The sequence below is a fragment of the Lepidochelys kempii genome, chromosome 10, assembly GCF_965140265.1.
Source record: "Lepidochelys kempii isolate rLepKem1 chromosome 10, rLepKem1.hap2, whole genome shotgun sequence".
NCBI lineage: Eukaryota > Metazoa > Chordata > Testudines > Cheloniidae > Lepidochelys > Lepidochelys kempii.
The window spans coordinates 46375250-46392184 of NC_133265.1; the positions used below are offsets into that span (position 1 = coordinate 46375250).

Sequence of the window (16935 nt, forward strand, 5' to 3'; positions counted from 1 at the left end):
TTCTATCTACCATGTACCTGCAAAAGGGTCCACAGTGTTCAGCCATCCCCCTAATAAAACCATTTTTAAAGGTTTCAGAGTAGCAGCCATGTTAGTCTGTAGTCGCAAAAAGAAAAGGAGGACTTGTGGCACGTTAGAGACTAATTTATTTGAGCATAAGCTTTCGTGAGCTACAGCTCACTTCATCGGATGCATTCAGTGAATAAATTTGTTAGTCTCTAAGGTGCCACAAGTACTCCTTTTCATTTTTAAAGGGTGTCTCAAACTGTCCTTCTGGGACTGTAACTTGCCATTGAACAAACCCAAAGCAGCCCTCTTGAGCCTCCCGGATCTTGCAATCTCTGCCATTTCTCACTGAAGTTTTCATTTTTAGAGCCATTACTCGGTCAGGAGGGTCTGAGTTGCACACGCTTGGAGCCAACCAATTTATGCTGTGTTCCACACACAGCAGGGTGGCTACGCTTACCCCTTGACTTATGACAAAACTGCATCCGTTTTTTGTCGACCAGGCTGTGATGGAGACTGTCTCTGCTCTAAAGCCACACAGGGGAAGGGAGGCTACATGCTCTGGATGGTAGTGATGGAACAGACTGCATGTGGTCTTTGGAGAGAACTCTGCACGCCATCTCAGTTTAAAGTCTATTTCTGTGGATAAGAGACTGTGCTTAGTTATGCTATGAGCTAGTAGGCGTCCTGTATCTGAATGTCTCTGGGATCACTTGGCTAAAGGGGTAGCGTGTTTTTGCAGCATTCCCCAAACTGCAATCCATAGGACTGCTACCTGGAGTTCCATTCACACCTTTGCAAATCACTGTTCTCTGGATATTTCGGCAACAGCAGATGTTGGTTTTGAGGGGGCAGGGTTTCAGTCACTGTTCAGCACACGGGTTTCCTCTGCTTGCCTGCTAAGGGAAGTCCCAGTGGCCAGGCACCTTTGGCCAAGCTCTGTGGAAGCAATGGAGGGGAAGAAAGGCTCACTTACCGACAGTAGCTCTTGCTCTCCAAATGTGTTGCGGCCTCAGAGCTGCACTGCCGCTGTGGCCCCCGCCCCCCCAATTCCTTAGGCATCTCTGTCACAAATATGGAGCTGAGGGAAGGTTGGACAGGTCACGCATTCATGCCTTTAGTCTGTGTGGCGTGTTAGGCTCCAGGGAACGGCACATGCCCCATAGCTGCCAAATACTGCTCCAAAATGGTTCTGTGGACAGATGTGTGACTCCCTGGAGGCAAAGTGTTTGGAGAACAGGCTCTGCTCTTGGTAAGTAACTCATCTGCGCCCATCAGATATAGGTGTTAGCATTGGAGTGTGTTTTATAAAACAGTTAGCCTTGTAACAAGTTACCACAAAGGGAATGGAGACCATGGAAGTTTTTGTGAAATGTGCTTACAGTAAGTTCTCGCTGTGACTTGGTTCAGAGCATTACGAACAGGGAGCTTTTCTGCCTCCTGGAATTCCTTCAACATGCAGATCCCACCTCTGAGCTTGGAAGTGCAGTTTGTGGCAAACACACTTGTTGCCCATCAGTAGGTGGCCAGGCCCCAGGCCTGCTCCTCAGGACAAGTAAGTTGGTTCATGGTCTCAAGTGCCATCTTATCAGGATACCCTCTAGACTAAGTGTAGTTTCCTGCCTTGCGCATACACCGCTGTAGAGAGTGCTTGGACCACTCAGGTGCTGTTTTTTGGAAATCTAGCCTTTCAGACCCACATAAAATGTTCTTACATTTCTGCTGTTAATGACCATTTCATTTCAGTTTTGGTTACAGTTTACAATGTAGCTCGCTTATCCTGGCAGGCAGGCTAAGGCAGCTGTGGCCTTTTAATAGAGACTCTGACCTGTGCAAGATGACTTATCATTAATCTGTCAACATAATGGTTTAATTTCTGCTTCTTTTCATGCTTTGTGGTCTAATGGTTTTGTTTGCTGTTTCTGCTTAGCTTATCAGGCAACCGATTATCTCCCTCCAGCTTTAGAAGGTAAACCTCTATTCTATTAAACTTCTCTGACCAAATCCTTTCCTGGACCTGTGACATCGCATGACTAACCTTTAGTGCTTTGGTACTAGCTGAAGAGAGCATGGCACTTATATAATGTGCACGCATGAGATTCTGCATGCTTGAGTCTCTACTACTTGCTTGAAGTGCAAACAGTCAGGCTGGTGTTTATCGCGCACAATTCTGGTAGATGCAAGGACTATCCATCTTCACCATTGAAAGGGTGGAGGTGGGGAAAGGTCTGTTCAGCTATTTCTTACTATTAAAGAGAGACTTTCATACAGGGATACGCTTTAAAAAATAGACATGCCACCTTGTTCAAATAAGAGCTCTCTCTTCCCCACAAGCTGCCCTTGCAACCCAGATTCTCCTTAGCCAGACTGCAGTGAAGCCATATTTGTGCCATAGATCTATTGTCAACGTGGACTGTTGTAAAGTCAAAGATGTCACTATTGCTTCCCTGCAGAAGTAAGGAGGAGAGGATGAGCTGGTGGGGAAGAGGTCCTTCCAGAGTGATTGCTAGCCTCCAGGATTGCTGCCAAAAGGGGCGAGGAAAGAAAAACCACTCCAAGAGCCACAGAAAAGGGGAAGAGGTTTTTTTTTTTCAAGTCCGCTTTGTCCAGAGGTTTCCCTAGTACAGAAGTCCCTCTTTAATGTAAAAAGGCTATTGAATTGCCGTCCTTTCATACTTCCTTCTAGAATCTGCTCAATTTATGTGCTTCTGATCTGCTGCTGCAGACAACATGCAGATGTAGGAAGGTTGAAAAGCAAACAGATACTACTTACACTCTGCAAAATTTCAGGAGCACTCAGAAAATGGGTACATCGATATATGAAGCAGCTTGAATTAGACAAGTTTTGCTGTGGCCAAATGATAAGGGATAGTGCAGCACTTTCAGAGATTCAAGGAGTTGCTGGGGAAATGACCTAAAACTGGAAGCCTCTAACAAAAAGTCTCCAACATTTACCCAGTGGCTACTGTGGTTCTTCTTCCTCTGCAGAAGATTAAATGGGTCACCAAGGCCACACTGCTAGCGACACATCTTGTCTGAGGCCCAGTCTCTGGTGCTTTGCCTTTTATTCAGCAGTATACCTCTGGCTCTGGAGTTTGCACAATATGGGCCTAGTTTATCCCTGGCGCCACCCACTGTCGTCAGTGGCGTTACACAAGGGTTGAACTCAGCTGTATATTTCAGTGTATGCATCACTAGTTTGTGGAGGATGCTGTATGGTTGGCACTCTGTTTATTTTGCTGCTACATGAAATGCTGCACTGGTGCTTGGGAAGTTCTTTGAATTTAATCTACATGAATTTGGAAAGCATTTTCTGGGACCAGGTCTGAGACAACACTCTCATGAATTCATAATAAGGCCACTAAACCCCCACCAGTGACTGTCTTCATGCAGGATTGGCTGCTTTACCCTGTAGCAGTGGGAGTAGCCCCATGAGCTCTTCCTTATGCTTGTGGAATTCAATGTCCTGGATTTCCTGCAAACTGCCCTTAGCAGGAAGCAAGAGAATGGAAAGGGACGTAGCAGCGTTGTGATGGATCGCTTGGTAAGCTGGGCACAAGAAAACAGTATATGTTTTAATATGGCTCAATGTAAGTGTATACATCTAGGAACAAAAAATGTAGGTCATACTTGTAGGGTAGAGGATTCTGTCCTGAGAAGCAGAGACTATCCACCATGAGCCCAAAACTGTTTGCAGAATCAGCTGAACGTGAGCTCCGAGTGTGACACTGTGGCCAAAAGTGCTAATTTAATTTTTCAGTGCATAAACAGGGGAATCTTGAGTAGGAGTAGAGGGTATTTTATCTCTGTATTTGGTACTCGTGCAACTGTTGCTGGAATCCTATGTCCACAGCTGAAGAAGGATGTTGGGGAAAACTGGAGAGGGTTCAGAGAAGAGCTAGGAGTATGATTAAATTAATTAAAGGATTAGACGCTGAGCTCCTTGAGTGTATCACTATAAGGAATAATCTATTTAGTTTAACAGAGAGAAGGTTAAGGGGTGATTTGATTAGCCTGTAAGTACTGTAGTAAACCCAGGACAAACAGCTATGGGGAGGGGAGTAATCAGTCCCAGAAGGTTAAAAGGCCCCTCCCTATCCACTGAGGAGAGGTAACCACAGGTTAATAAGGTTCAACTGTAAAAGGGTAGCTAGAGAACCAATTCGGTTCAGCTGACTCCAACTGCTTGAAACCTTTTTAAACCCTCCCCTGTTAGGAAAGGGGGGGGGTGGGGAAGAGGGAGAGGGAAAGCTGCCAGTAGGCTGGGTGCAACTAGACACGGAACCTTTCCAGGAAGGGAGGCTGCATCCCCTCTCTAGAAGGGAAAGGAAAACAGGCACAAGGGACTGACTGAGGAAAGGTATAGCTTGACCTTGTGCCACCTAGAAGGACTGCCTTGCCTAAACCCTGTGTCTCCAAGGCTAAAAAGAACTGAGCCTGCTGAGGTGAACAAGGTACTTTGCCACAGTACCTATATGAGGAACAGATATTTACTAATGGGCTCTTTCAGTCTAGAAGAGAAAGGTGTAACGTGATCCAATGGCTGGAAGCTGAAGTTAGACAAATTCAGTGTGGAAAGAAGGTATGAATTTTTAACAATTTACTGAGGGTCATGGTGGATTCTCTATTGCTGACCATTTTTAAATCCGATTAGATGTCCTTCTGAGAGATCTGCTCTAGGAATTACTTTGGGGAAGTTCTGTGGCCTGAGTGATACAGGAGGTCAGATTAGCTGTTCACCATGGTCCTGTCCGGTCTTGGAATCTATGAATCTCCTGCTAAATCTGTAGGTGATGTAGGTCCCTGCTGCCGTTGGAGCTGCGTAGGCAGCTGTCACAGCTCAGAGCCCTGACAGTGGGCTCTGCTCTGGGTCCAAGCTCTGTGTATCCATTTACTCTTTAAAAATGTAATGACGAGAGAGTATGTGATGAGAGGAACTGAATTTCCAGACCTCAGGGCTGACGTTCGCTCACTGAACAGGTCAGCAGCAGTGCCTGCCTGTGACCTAGGAGGACCCCTCTAAGAGTCAGGGGAGTACAGGCTCCTGGGACCTCCCACTTGCTCCTCCTGCTGATACTGCCCATACTGAGGCCAGCTAGCACCAGTTGTGGAGCTGTCAATAGTTGTTTCTATGAATCTCCACCCCCTACACACACTCTTCCTGCATGTTTATGGACCTAGGAGTGACAGTGGACGAGAAGCTGGATATGAGTCAGCAGTGTGCCATTGTTGCCAAGAAGGCCAATGGCATTTTGGGATGTATAAGTAGGGGCATAGCGAGCAGATCGAGGGACGTGATCGTTCCCCTCTATTCGACATTGGTGAGGCCTCATCTGGAGTACTGTGTCCAGTTTTGGGTCCCACGCTTCAAGAAGGATGTGGATAAATTGGAGAGAGTCCAGCGAAGGGCAACAAAAATGATTAGGGGACTGGAACACATGAGTTATGAGGAGAGGCTGAGGGAGCTGGGATTGTTTAGCCTGCAGAAGAGAAGAATGAGGGGGGATTTGATAGCTGCTTTCAACTACCTGAAAGGGGGTTCCAAAGAGGATGGCTCTAGACTGTTCTCAATGGTAGCAGATGACAGAACGAGGAGTAATGGTCTCAAGTTGCAGTGGGGGAGGTTTAGATTGGATATTAGGAAAAACTTTTTCACTAAGAGGGTGGTGAAACACTGGAATGCGTTACCTAGGGAGGTGGTAGAATCTCCTTCCTTAGAGGTTTTTAAGGTCAGGCTTGACAAAGCCCTGGCTGGGATGATTTAACTGGGAATTGGTCCTGCTTCGAGCAGGGGGTTGGACTAGATGACCTTCTGGGGTCCCTTCCAACCCTGATATTCTATGATTCTAAGGCAGGTGTTGGGTTGTCATAGAGTTTAAAGCCAGAAGGGAACACCAGATCATCTGATCCGATCGCCTGTAAATCACAGGCTGCCAGCACCTGCAAACTAAACCCAGCCACCAAAATTAGAAGAAAGCATTACAGCCCAGAGGCAACTAAACTGTTCTGTGCCCCAGCCAGAAACTAGGGGAGCGGCTGCACTACGCAGCTTTTAGTGACATGGCTGGTCTGCTACAGCCGCTAAAAGCTGTGCAGGGTAGTTGCTGTTTGTTGGCAGGAGAGCGGTCTCCTGCTGGCAAAAAACTTCCATCCCCCATGAGCGGCCACGGCTTTGTCGGCAGGAGACTGCTTCTGCCGACAAAGCACTGTTTACACCAGCGCTTTTCATCAGTAAAACTTTTGTCGTTGGGGGTTTTTTGTTTTTTTTTGTTTAAACACCCCTGAACAGCTGCCTCTGCCTCCCCGGTCCTTTAAATAGCTGCTGGAGCCCCGTTGCTTCCCCAGGGCTCCTGCAGCTAATTAAAGGACTGGGGCAGTAGAAGCAGGGGAGCCCCGGGCCCTTTAAATAGGCCCCGGAGCCCCAGGCTGCTGCTGCTACTCCGGTGGGGGAGGCACTTACCTTACAGGGTGGGCTGGGGCTGGCTCTGACCCCCCTCATCCCTGCCCCTTCCGCCCTAGGCCCCGCCCCTTCCAGGGGCCAGAGCTGGCCCCAGCCTACCAGTAAGTCACTCAACTTACTTTCCCGCCTGCCCTAGCATATAATGAGAACCAGTCAGCCAAGCACATTATTTGATCTCTGGGTGGAGAACCCTTTTCTTTGTTTCTAGTAACCTAATCTGAGCTCTAAGAATTACTTCTTGATTCTTTTAGGAGCACCTTCTGCACAATCATTGCTCAGCTGACTGAGGAGACCCAGCCGCAGTTTGAAACTACCCTCAAATCTCGCGCTGTGTCTGAGGACTCTGATGCCAAATTCACATGCATAGTAACAGGTAATGATGCCTTCAGTGAAGTGACCCACCCCTGCTGATCGATTACTGCTCCTGGTTAGTAGTAGTAAAAAGGGGGAGGGGAATACAGTGTTGCCAACTTGCTCAATTTTATTGGAAGATGCATTTTCATTGAATGGCTGGAAGTTGAAGCTAAACAATTCAGACTGGAAATAAGGTGTAAACTTTTAACAGTTTGGAGAGTGATTAACCATTGGAACAATTTACGAAGAATTGTGGTGGATTCTCCATCACTGGCAATCTTAAAATCAAGATTAGATTTTTTTTTGAAAAGATCTGCTCTAGGAATTAGTGTTGGAAGTTCTCTGGCTTGTACTAGTATCAGGAGTTCTCAACCTCATTGCACCGTGACCCCCTTCTGACAACAAAAATTATTATACAACCCCAGGATGTGGGGACCAAAACCTGAGCCCACCTGAGATCCACTGCCCTGGGTAGGGGGGCCAAAGCCCGAGCCCCACTGCCCTAAGCGGCGGGGTTGGAGGGAGCCAAAGCCCAAGATCTTCAACCCTAGGCAGGGGGCCTGTAACCTGAGCGTCACCAAGGGCTTTGGCTTTGGCCAATCCTGGCAGCCCCATTAAAATGGGATCATGACCCACTTTGGGGTTTTATGACCCACAGTTTGAGAACTGCTGTGCTAGATAACAGTGGTCCCTTCTGGCCTAGAAATCTGACACTCTCTCTACATGGTATCTTTTCTAACCCTCCAGCTGCTGGAGACAAGTGATTACATGAGAACAGCTTGAAAACATGACCCAAGTGAGACCAAAACACAAATGCAACTAACTTGAAAATCAATTTTAAAAAAAATCACATTTGAGGAAGGAGTAGGGGGTGATTCATGGGTGTTGAATGCTTGGGGTTGTTAATACTGCAGCTTGCTCACTGATCACTTACAATAAAAAGCTCGCACCAGAGCGAAGCTGGCATTGGTTACTAACCGGGAAGGCCAGAATAGAACTATTTTCTTGAGTGCCTCTCAGAGGTTTGCTATCTCAGGAATGTGCAGTTAGCAGCTGAATCTCGCTCTGTTAAAGAGCATGTTTGGTCCCTCACCTTTGATCTCACACAGGGTACATATACACAGCAAAGAAAACCCTGTGGCTGGCCCATGCCAGCCAACTTGGGCTTGTGGGCCTTGGACTGTGGGGCTGCTTCATTGCTGTGTAGACTTCCAGACTAGGGCTCCAGCCTGAGCCCAGACATCTACACAGCAATGAAGCATCCCCACAGCCTGAGCCCCAAGAGCCTGAGTTGGCTGGCATGGGCCAACCGTGGGTTTTTCTTCACTGTGTTGACATACCTCCAGGCAGAGCACAGATGGGGTTGTGCCAGTGGAAAACCCGTGCTTCTTAGAGTGCTGGGCCCTATGCATATTCCACTGTGGGTATGCACGTGCACCATGCTCCTGGAGCTGGAGAATTTTGAAAGCTGTGCCCATTGGTTTATGCATGTGCCCTTGCTCTCCTCATGCCTCCAGTCAAGTAGATAAAGGGTGGAGACAACTGACTACCTCTCCAGTTCCTTCTTACCACCACATGGCCCAGATTGGAACCTCCAATATCCAGAGCTTTGTCCCCTTTATTTAGGGTGACTATATTTCCCTATGCTGAATATGGGACACCTGGTAGAATTACTCGTATTTAAGCAAGTTCAATGGCAATCAATCAGAACTATGCAATACAAATGGTCAAATTTAACATTAACTTGACTGAGCCCCTGTTAAAAAGAAATACTGCTGGAAAGCACTCTTCTCTCCTTCCCCCCCCCCCCCCGAGCTTGCACGCAGTGGGGGCTGCGCTGATGGCCTGCCACCTGCCTTTCACACCCAGCCCCCTTGACACACACACACCCCACTGATGGTGGGTGGGTGAATGGCTGGCGAGCAGGGAACAGGCCAGCAGCCAGACCCACTGGTACTGATGGTGGGGAGAGGCAGAAAATATGGGACAATTTTCCCATTTTTAAGAAAAAGTTGGGACACCTGAAGGAGGGCTTAAATACGGGACTGTCCCTTTAAAAACAGGATGTCTGGTCACCCTATCTTTGTTTATCTGTAAAACATATAATATACCTGTGAATAGTGTTTTAGAAACTTTAGAGTTTATTCAGTGTTTTTTTCTAAACATTTTTATAGTTTTGATAGTCTAGCTTCCCTGTCCAGGCATGCTCTGCCCTCCATACTCCCTTACCCCATTATGGGGACAGGATTATGCCCAGAAGTCCAGTCTTCAAAATGTATGCTTTCTGACCACATTCCTTGTCAGTCAGTGATGGCCATCACTGACTTACTGCCTCAGGGAAGCCCACATTGTGGTAAGGTGCAGTATCTCCCTCTCATTCCCCAGTCATATCAGAGAGGGGTGAGAGCTTCCCCTTCAGAAGCGCCTAATGGAAAAGGCCATGAGGTTGCCAGTCATCCAGGCACCACCCACCCCATATATCATCCTGACTCAGCAAGCAGTGCACCTCCCGCCATGAGGTCTGACTGAAGTGAAGGAGTCTACCGCCAGAGATCCCTTGGCAGGGTCTTCTCAGGACAGCTGGGAGCATTCTCATAAACATGAAAGCAAATCCTCCTCCAAATCCACTTCAAAGCAGTCTGGTTCAGCTCTGCCTAAATCAAGCAGCTCTTCAGAGAACGTAGGATGCCCTAAGTCTCAGGAGCATGACAAGAAACCTTACAAGTCTAAGGCTCCGGCAGTACCAACTGGGATCTGTAGAATCTAAGCATGAAGTCTGTGGTCCGATGGCACTGATAAAAGGGAGTCATCAGCTACCAACAGAACCGACTCTGTCTTGCTCAAGTGTGGCAAACACTGTTACTACTCTGACTCCATTGGTTCGGGCAGACTCCTTGCACTCTGGGAAGAGCCAAGTCTTAGGCTCCTCCTAGGATGTTTTTGCTGTCCTGGATCCAGTGTCTCCTTCCGTCACAAGGAAGGGCCTGACTCCACTGGGAGATGTGACTTGCGGGAGAAGCCTGTCTCCCATGACTTCCCTTCAGCAGGACCATCAGTGCCACCAGTGGATGCAGAATCATCCTCTTCTTTCTCGGGAGACTCTGAGCCACCCTATGAACCAATGCTTCCTTCTCTGAGGCATGCTTTTAAAAATTTTTGTAAGCACTGTGTGGAACTGACAGCTGGAGGTCCCTTCCCTCCCCGTGCTGACAGCCTGACCTGCCAGCCAGGCGCCGGGCTTACAGACTCAAAAGACTGTCAGCACCGGGGCAGGGGGTGCCCAGCTATGAGCCCTATGCCCAGCTGCCAGGTTGGGCTGTCAGTGCCAGGGGTGGGGGCAGTTGTGAGCCTCACACCTGGCTGCTAATTGGAACTGTCATGCTGGGGTGGGGGGTGAGGCAGTTGTGAGTCTGGTGCCTGGCTGTTAATGCCGGGGCTGGGGGGCTCCAGCTGTTGGTGCCTCTCAATGCCTCCCACAGTTCAGGCAGTGGAAGCACTCCTGGTGAGGATGTGCACCACCACCAGAAGAAGCAGAATGTGGATGTGAACTGCGGCTTTAATTACTGCAGGGCTGTACGTCGACTTGGCTTAAGCTGACTTAATTTTGTAGTGTAGACAAGCCCATAGTCAGTTGACCTGGGATCTGAGACTTGCTGCTGCAAGTTGTTGTTTTTGCAGTGTAGACAAACCCTGAGTTTCATGGATGTGCGGGAGGGAAGAAAATACTCTTCCCTGCCCCAACCACTGCATCGTGCAGGGTTGTCCAAGCTATTTTGGTGCCCCACACAGCCCCCCTGCGGGGGGGCGAGTGCTGTGTGGGGCCCCAGGCCTCCGTGGGGGGGCTGTGTGGGGCCCAGCCTAGGCCTCCATTGCAGGGGGGAGGCTGGCCACTTCCTGTGGGAAGTGGAGTGACCAGGCCCCAGCCTGCTCTGCTCCCCTGGCTCCCAGGCTTGGGGGGAACTGCCCCCCAGCACTTGCTGGCTGCGCAGTTGGGAGCCAGGGGAGCGGAGCAGGCTGGGACCGGGTCGCTCTATTTACCGGTGGGTGCAGGCCCGGCCGGCTGCCCGGCCGCTTCTGGAGTCCTTTGGGGAGCGGGGGCGGGGCAGGGGTGGGGCTGGGGCAGAGTGGGGGCGGGGCTGGGGCGGAGCAGGGGCAGGGACCTGGGGAAGAGCTGGAGCAGGGGCTAGAGCAGCATGCAGCTGCTCAGGGCACCAGGAAATTTGGTACCCCAAATTTCCTGGTGCCCTACACACCTGCGTACTTTGTGTATGGGTAAGGACGGCCCTGGCATTGTGGGTAAGTGACCTATGAAAGAAGTTTTTAAAAACTTGTTTGTGACTCTTCTTGCTACTTTTGGTTGCTAATGAAAGAAACTGGCAATATATTCCTGCTTCTCTGCCTGTCATGCATGGTTGGGCTGACACCGGTGTTGGGGGTTTCAGATATGGAATAGGAGCTCTTTCATTGAAGGGGTGGGGATGTTGGCCCTTTACCAAGGAGATCTTTTCTTCAAAGTCTGTATTAGCACCTAGTTAGCTGCAATATCTAACAAAAAAAAGCCTTTCCAGCACTCTCCCTCTCTGTTCTCACAACACACTAGTTCCCCAGGCACCTGTTTCCCCTGGAACGTCACTGGATCTGATTTTTTCAAATGTACAACTCCAAGCAGCCACACACCCATTTTGACAAAAATCTCTTTGGTTTCATTTCTCCATTATCTAGTCAATTGAAGAGGGAATGGGCATTCCTCCTCCCAGCCTTTTGCTGTGCCTGTATCCCCTTTATTGGTCTAGTTAATCCAGCTGGTTTGCACCCAGTGGCAGTTGTTTTTCTTGGCTCAAGTGCTCCAGTTTTCTTGGGATAAGAGCTCTTGGATGTGGACTGTGCTCGCTACCCCTTGGGGTCTTCTCTAATTGAGGGTCACAGATGACCCTTGCTTGAAGCTGTGTGATGCTACAGCAGGGATTCTGCTAATGGCACAGCAGATGGTACACAGCATGTTCTTATAAATACGGTAAGTGCCTCAAGACTCTTGTATAACATGCTGGTGCCTATTGTGCACATGGGAAAATGTCTAGTGAATAGCTAGTCTTTTAATGAAAGTGGAAGAGCCAGTAGCAAGCCAGTGCTCCATCGACCACTCCTGAGGAGGCTTTGTGCTAGGGGCTGTGATCAGGGTTCCAGACAGTGTATGCTGGAATTGATTGATAAGGCCAGGCTTTAGGAGTAAGGGCTAGGCCTGGCTCAGAACTGTCACTTGCCATCATCCATGTCTCCAAATGTTGCCCATTTCTGGGGAGGAATGCATGGGTCACTTCCTCCCTGCTGCTCCCCAACTCCCCTGTCAGCTGGGCTCCACCCTCCCTGCTGCATTATTCCCCAGTCAGCTGAACAAATCAAAGGGGCAGAGAGGGGAATGATTTGCCTGAGAGTTGGCTGGTGGGAGACTTGTGTGTGTAAGTTTGGGAAGGCAGTGGGGTAAGTGGGATGGATGAGTGGATAGTGCCAGTTATGTTGCATGATCGCAGCAGGCAGAATGGGATTTATTTGATGGGTCCTCGTCCTTCCTAGTGCCACTATTGGCTGATTTCCTGGGCTGGGCTGCTGCAGTTAAGGTGATGGGAAGAAATGTGCAGGGGCTAGTGTGATCGGTTCCCCCTAGTGAGCCACCTGAAATTGGGATACCACAGAGCCCTCCTCTCCCACCAGTCTGGGCTCCTATTTATACTGTTCTGCTGTGACAAGCTGCCAAGCTCTCTCCAGGCTCCAGCCTGCACTTTCACCAGCACGTATACAGGTAGGGACATGCCCAACTGCAGTTACATGCAGATGCTGTGACCAGCTACTGCCTGGGAATGCTCCAGCTGGGATACTTCCCAGCTACTCAGGCACGCACCTCCTCTGGAGTGTAAACCCCAAATTATACCATCTTGCACTGCACAGGGAACTGTACAGCATAAGCTCATGAAATTTCTCCACTCCCTCAATGTGAGGAATATACAACAGATTTCTGCCCCAAGTTATGACTCCCACACACTGGCTGTAGATAAGGCAAAAACAAGTTTATTAACTACAAAAGATAGATTTTAAGTGATTATAAGGGATAGCAAACAGATCAAAGCAGATTACATAACAAATAAACAAAACATGCAAACTAAGTTTAATATACTAAAGAGATAGGGTGAGGATCTGCTATTCATATCCAAAGTGAGTATACAGGCTGCAGATTCTTAAGGGGCAAGCTACACTAATTTACAGCTTGGAATCCCCAGGTGGTTCAGTCACAGGCTCAAAATGCCTTTAGGCTGGGTCCAGCACTCTTCTCTCCCCCCCCCCGGTTCAATTTCTCTGTTTAGGTGTTTCCAAGAGTTTCTTTGGGTGGGGAGTCAGTGAAGAGCCATGATGATGTCACTCCCCTGCCTTATATAGCTTTTGCATAGGGTGGGAACCGTTTGTTTTAAGGCTTGTCAGTGGAAGAATACTGACATCCCAAGATGGAGTCCAGCACTACGTGACCTGGTCACATGTCCCTGTAGTGTCTCAGCAGCCATTACTCAGAGGCTGATTGTAGAGTTCTCAGGAAGGCTCCCCAGGTGTGAGATAAGCTTCTCCTAAGGCCTATTGTTCTCTCTTGTGGCTCATCAACTTGAATAGGCCCTTCCTAGCCAAACATCTAGACTTTTGCCTAGTGGGTGTTGCCCAGGAATGGCTATGTGTGAAATAGATATAGTCAATATTCATAACTTTTGATACATGCATACAAGTAGGATAATCATATCCAGCAAATCATAACCTTTCCAATGACATCTCACATGACTTATCTTGCATAAAATACATCATAACTATGTCATAATCATATCCTAATAATATCACTGTGAAGAATATGGGGTGCAGTGCCAGAGGCAGGATCTGGCTTTGGAAGCCCAGAAAGGAGCAGACCCCACTCAATAGCTTTTCCCACTAGTTCCATGTGCAGCTGGTACTCTTATTCAATACAATCTCTTGAGAGCCAGTCCCTTCTCTCTCCTGGGATTTGCTGATGAGCCCTGTATGTCTGTGCTTTCTGCCCCAGAGAGCAGGATTTCTCCTCCGAGTTACAGAAGATTAAGCCCAGATGTGTGGGATGAAGTGCTGTACTGTGCATGTGTAGAACCCCACTAGTAGCCCCAGGGCCACTATGGGGATACTCCATACCAATGAGGGCAGCAGTATCCAACCCAAGCATGCATTTGTCTGTGGTTGCCCACTGAGTGCAGACAAATCCTGCTGAGGAAGATGATCCTTTGTGCATAGTAGTGCTTCCAGGGGAGGCTCCATCCCCACGGCTTTTGCTCTCCTTGAGGAGACAATAGGAAGCTGTAGAGGACGAGCCCCTGTCCATGGAATGTAATGTGCCACACTAAAAGGGGGGGCACTGGCTGGCTGATGTACAAGATCACCTGCCAGCAAACCCTGTTTCTGTGCTGTCTGCATAGGTGGCAAGTCACAAAAGATCAAATGTACAAATTATGGCCACAATTACCAGCAGACTGTCTGTGCTGTGGTACGTGGCTAACCCCAGGGGCTGTGTCTTTAGGGCATTATCATACAAAGTCAGCTGGTTGGGTTGGTTCCTTCTGAAATCTGCTCATCAGCCCCAGACACCAAGCTACTGCAGAAGAGAGGGGTTGGGGCTGCAGGGGCAAGTAGACTGTGAAGGACATGTCCTTGTTACTCTCCCAGACCAGGGATGGTTTTTTAAAACTGGAATTGTATTTAAAAAAACCACCATAGCTGGCACAAGCCCTGTTGCTGCTCAGTCCTTTCAAAGCACATGCAACTGTGCTGCGGCCCCTTTGGCCCTCTCAGCCGTCCTTCAAGCCTTAAAGGGACAGGGCACAAGTCAATCTAGCCCGTTCTCTGATGTGTGCTACACCCCTAGCCTCCAGGGTGTTCATCAGAATTATTCCTCCTGCCTTCAGGGAGGCAGCCTGCAGCTAGAGCTGCCAACCCTGCGGCTTGGCCTACCCCTAGGTGTGGGGGATGAGGGGATGCTGAGGGAGGGGGGAAGGAGCTAGTTGTTGGAAGTTTGTATTCAGTAATCCCTCCTTCCCTCTACCTCGCTGCTGGGAGCATAGATTCATAGACGATTAGGGTTGGAAGAGACCTCAGGAAGTCATCTAGTCCAACCCCTGCTCAAAGCAGGATCAACCCCAACTAAATCATCCCAGCCAGGGGGCTTTGTCAAGCTGGGCCTTAAAAACCTCTAAGGCTGGAGATTCCATCACTTCCTTAGGTAACCCATTCCAGTGCTTCACCACCCTCCTAGTGAAATAGGAGGAGGGGGAGGTGCAGTGGGAGCTCCCGTTACAGCTGCTTGCTTCCTTCTCAGAGCTTCCCAAAGTGTCCAGGGCCCTGCAGCAGGAAGGAGGTGGGGGGGGGGAGGTTGGTGTTCCTAACTTACAAACCAAGCAGGAAAGCAGCCTGAGGGATGGCTGCTCTCTTTAAACTCCGACTCCATCTGTACTGATGAGAGGGGGCAGGCCTGCCCAGGATGCAGCATTTGTGGTCTTTGGTCCCCTGAGACTATTTTCAACATTAGCCAGCGGCTTGTGCTGTGGGTTGTAGCCAACCCCATGGGAATCAATCCCTTGGTGCCTGGATTGCCAGCTGGCTGAGGGGCCATAGCCGCAGCGGAAATGGAGAAGTTGGGGAAAGGGAGCCTGCAAGGGACAGTGACTGGGGCTGGTCCAGATTGAGGGTCTGCTGCCATGCACCCTTCCTATGGCACACAGCTGAACTAAAGTCAGTGGGGCTCTTCAGGGTGGGCAGGGTTTGCCGGTAATTGAGGAAGGGGCACATTGGAGGGGTTGCTCCAAACCCTAGGGAGGAGAGAGAAATGCAAAGGGAGCCAGAGAAACCAAAGATGGGAGCTGTAGAGAGCAAATCCTTGTACAGGGTATATTGCAGGGCTGCTACTAGAAGGTCAGGCTTTTGTAGCAGATGTGGACTGGCCACCAAGCTTCCTTCCCAGAGACACATTGGGTGTGTTCACTGTAAGATCCTTCTAATGCATGGCCAGGAATGGCTCTGTTGTGAGCTGAAGGTGTATTACACATGGCACAGCCTAGTGACTTAACTGTAATAAATGCTGCTCATGTATCTGGGAGGAATTGATCCCAGCCTGTGGGGGTGGGGAAATGGGGGAAGCAGGAACCACCAAACTAGGCCTGAGAGTGCCCAGGGAAGGAGGCATAAGGCTGCAAGGGGACTGAGGGTAGGTACATCCAATGGGCTGGAAGGGATTGGTCCTCCAGCCCCACTTGGTCCGTCTCAGCTGCAGGGTGAGGACTGCAGGTACCAAACGATCTGTGTCTAGTTTGCTAAGGGAGTGGGGGAAAGACACAGTTGCCCACAGTGTGGGAAAGTTCAAGGCCAGAAAGGGCTTGTTTAGGGCTTGCTTATTTTGTGGCAGCTCACTAATTTCAGTGAAGGATTGTTTAGGCTTAACACCAGGAAACGTCTCCCAGCAGGAGCACTATGAAGCTATAAAAGTACATGGCTCTTCATAGCTAAGTGCTAACTAGCATGGACAAGGAAAAAGGCTATGAATATCTGAAACAAGTGCCACATGGGGGCTTCACTGGAAATGATGGGATGACATTCAGAGAATTGGAGCTGAATATCTGGACGAGCTTCCTGCCAGCGAGCTCTATGGCTAAATGGAGGTGTCTCCGAAGGGTGGGGTGAAGGGCTGGTGCTTGGGAATGTTAAAAAGGGTCTAGACAAAGCACTGGGCTGCTGGAAGAAGTGGTCTGTGCTGGCCTCAGGGAGGAGACTGGGCCATCTCCTAGGCCAGAAGCACAAATGGGCCCACACCGAACACTGGACGAGGAGTGCCCAGAGTTGCCTCCTCTGGCTGGAGACCCCTCAACATGTTCTCCAGCCTCCTGACTGTTCTTGGGCAGCTGCCAGAAATTTGTGGGTTATCCCTCTTTTCCCTGCTGTGGGAGGCCACTGTCTCCCCTGGCTAGTGGGTGGGCGGCAACTGTCAGGTGAGAGACTCCCTTTTTCTCTCCTTTGGCTGCTCCAGGTACTGCAGGGTTGCCGAGGGAAAGAAAGTGGTTGGTTGGGCT

At 49.4% G+C, this 16935-nt stretch overlaps 1 protein-coding gene across 1 annotated transcript in view; it reads left to right on the forward strand.

Moving 5' to 3' along the window:
• Positions 1-16935, forward strand: part of ALPK3 (alpha kinase 3) — an 88672-nt gene that overhangs the window by 24482 nt on the left and 47255 nt on the right. Inside the window, exon 2 of the mRNA XM_073363255.1 lies at positions 6718-6839. Coding sequence (XP_073219356.1) covers positions 6718-6839 — 122 coding nt within the window. The remainder of the gene's footprint in view (positions 1-6717; positions 6840-16935) is intronic.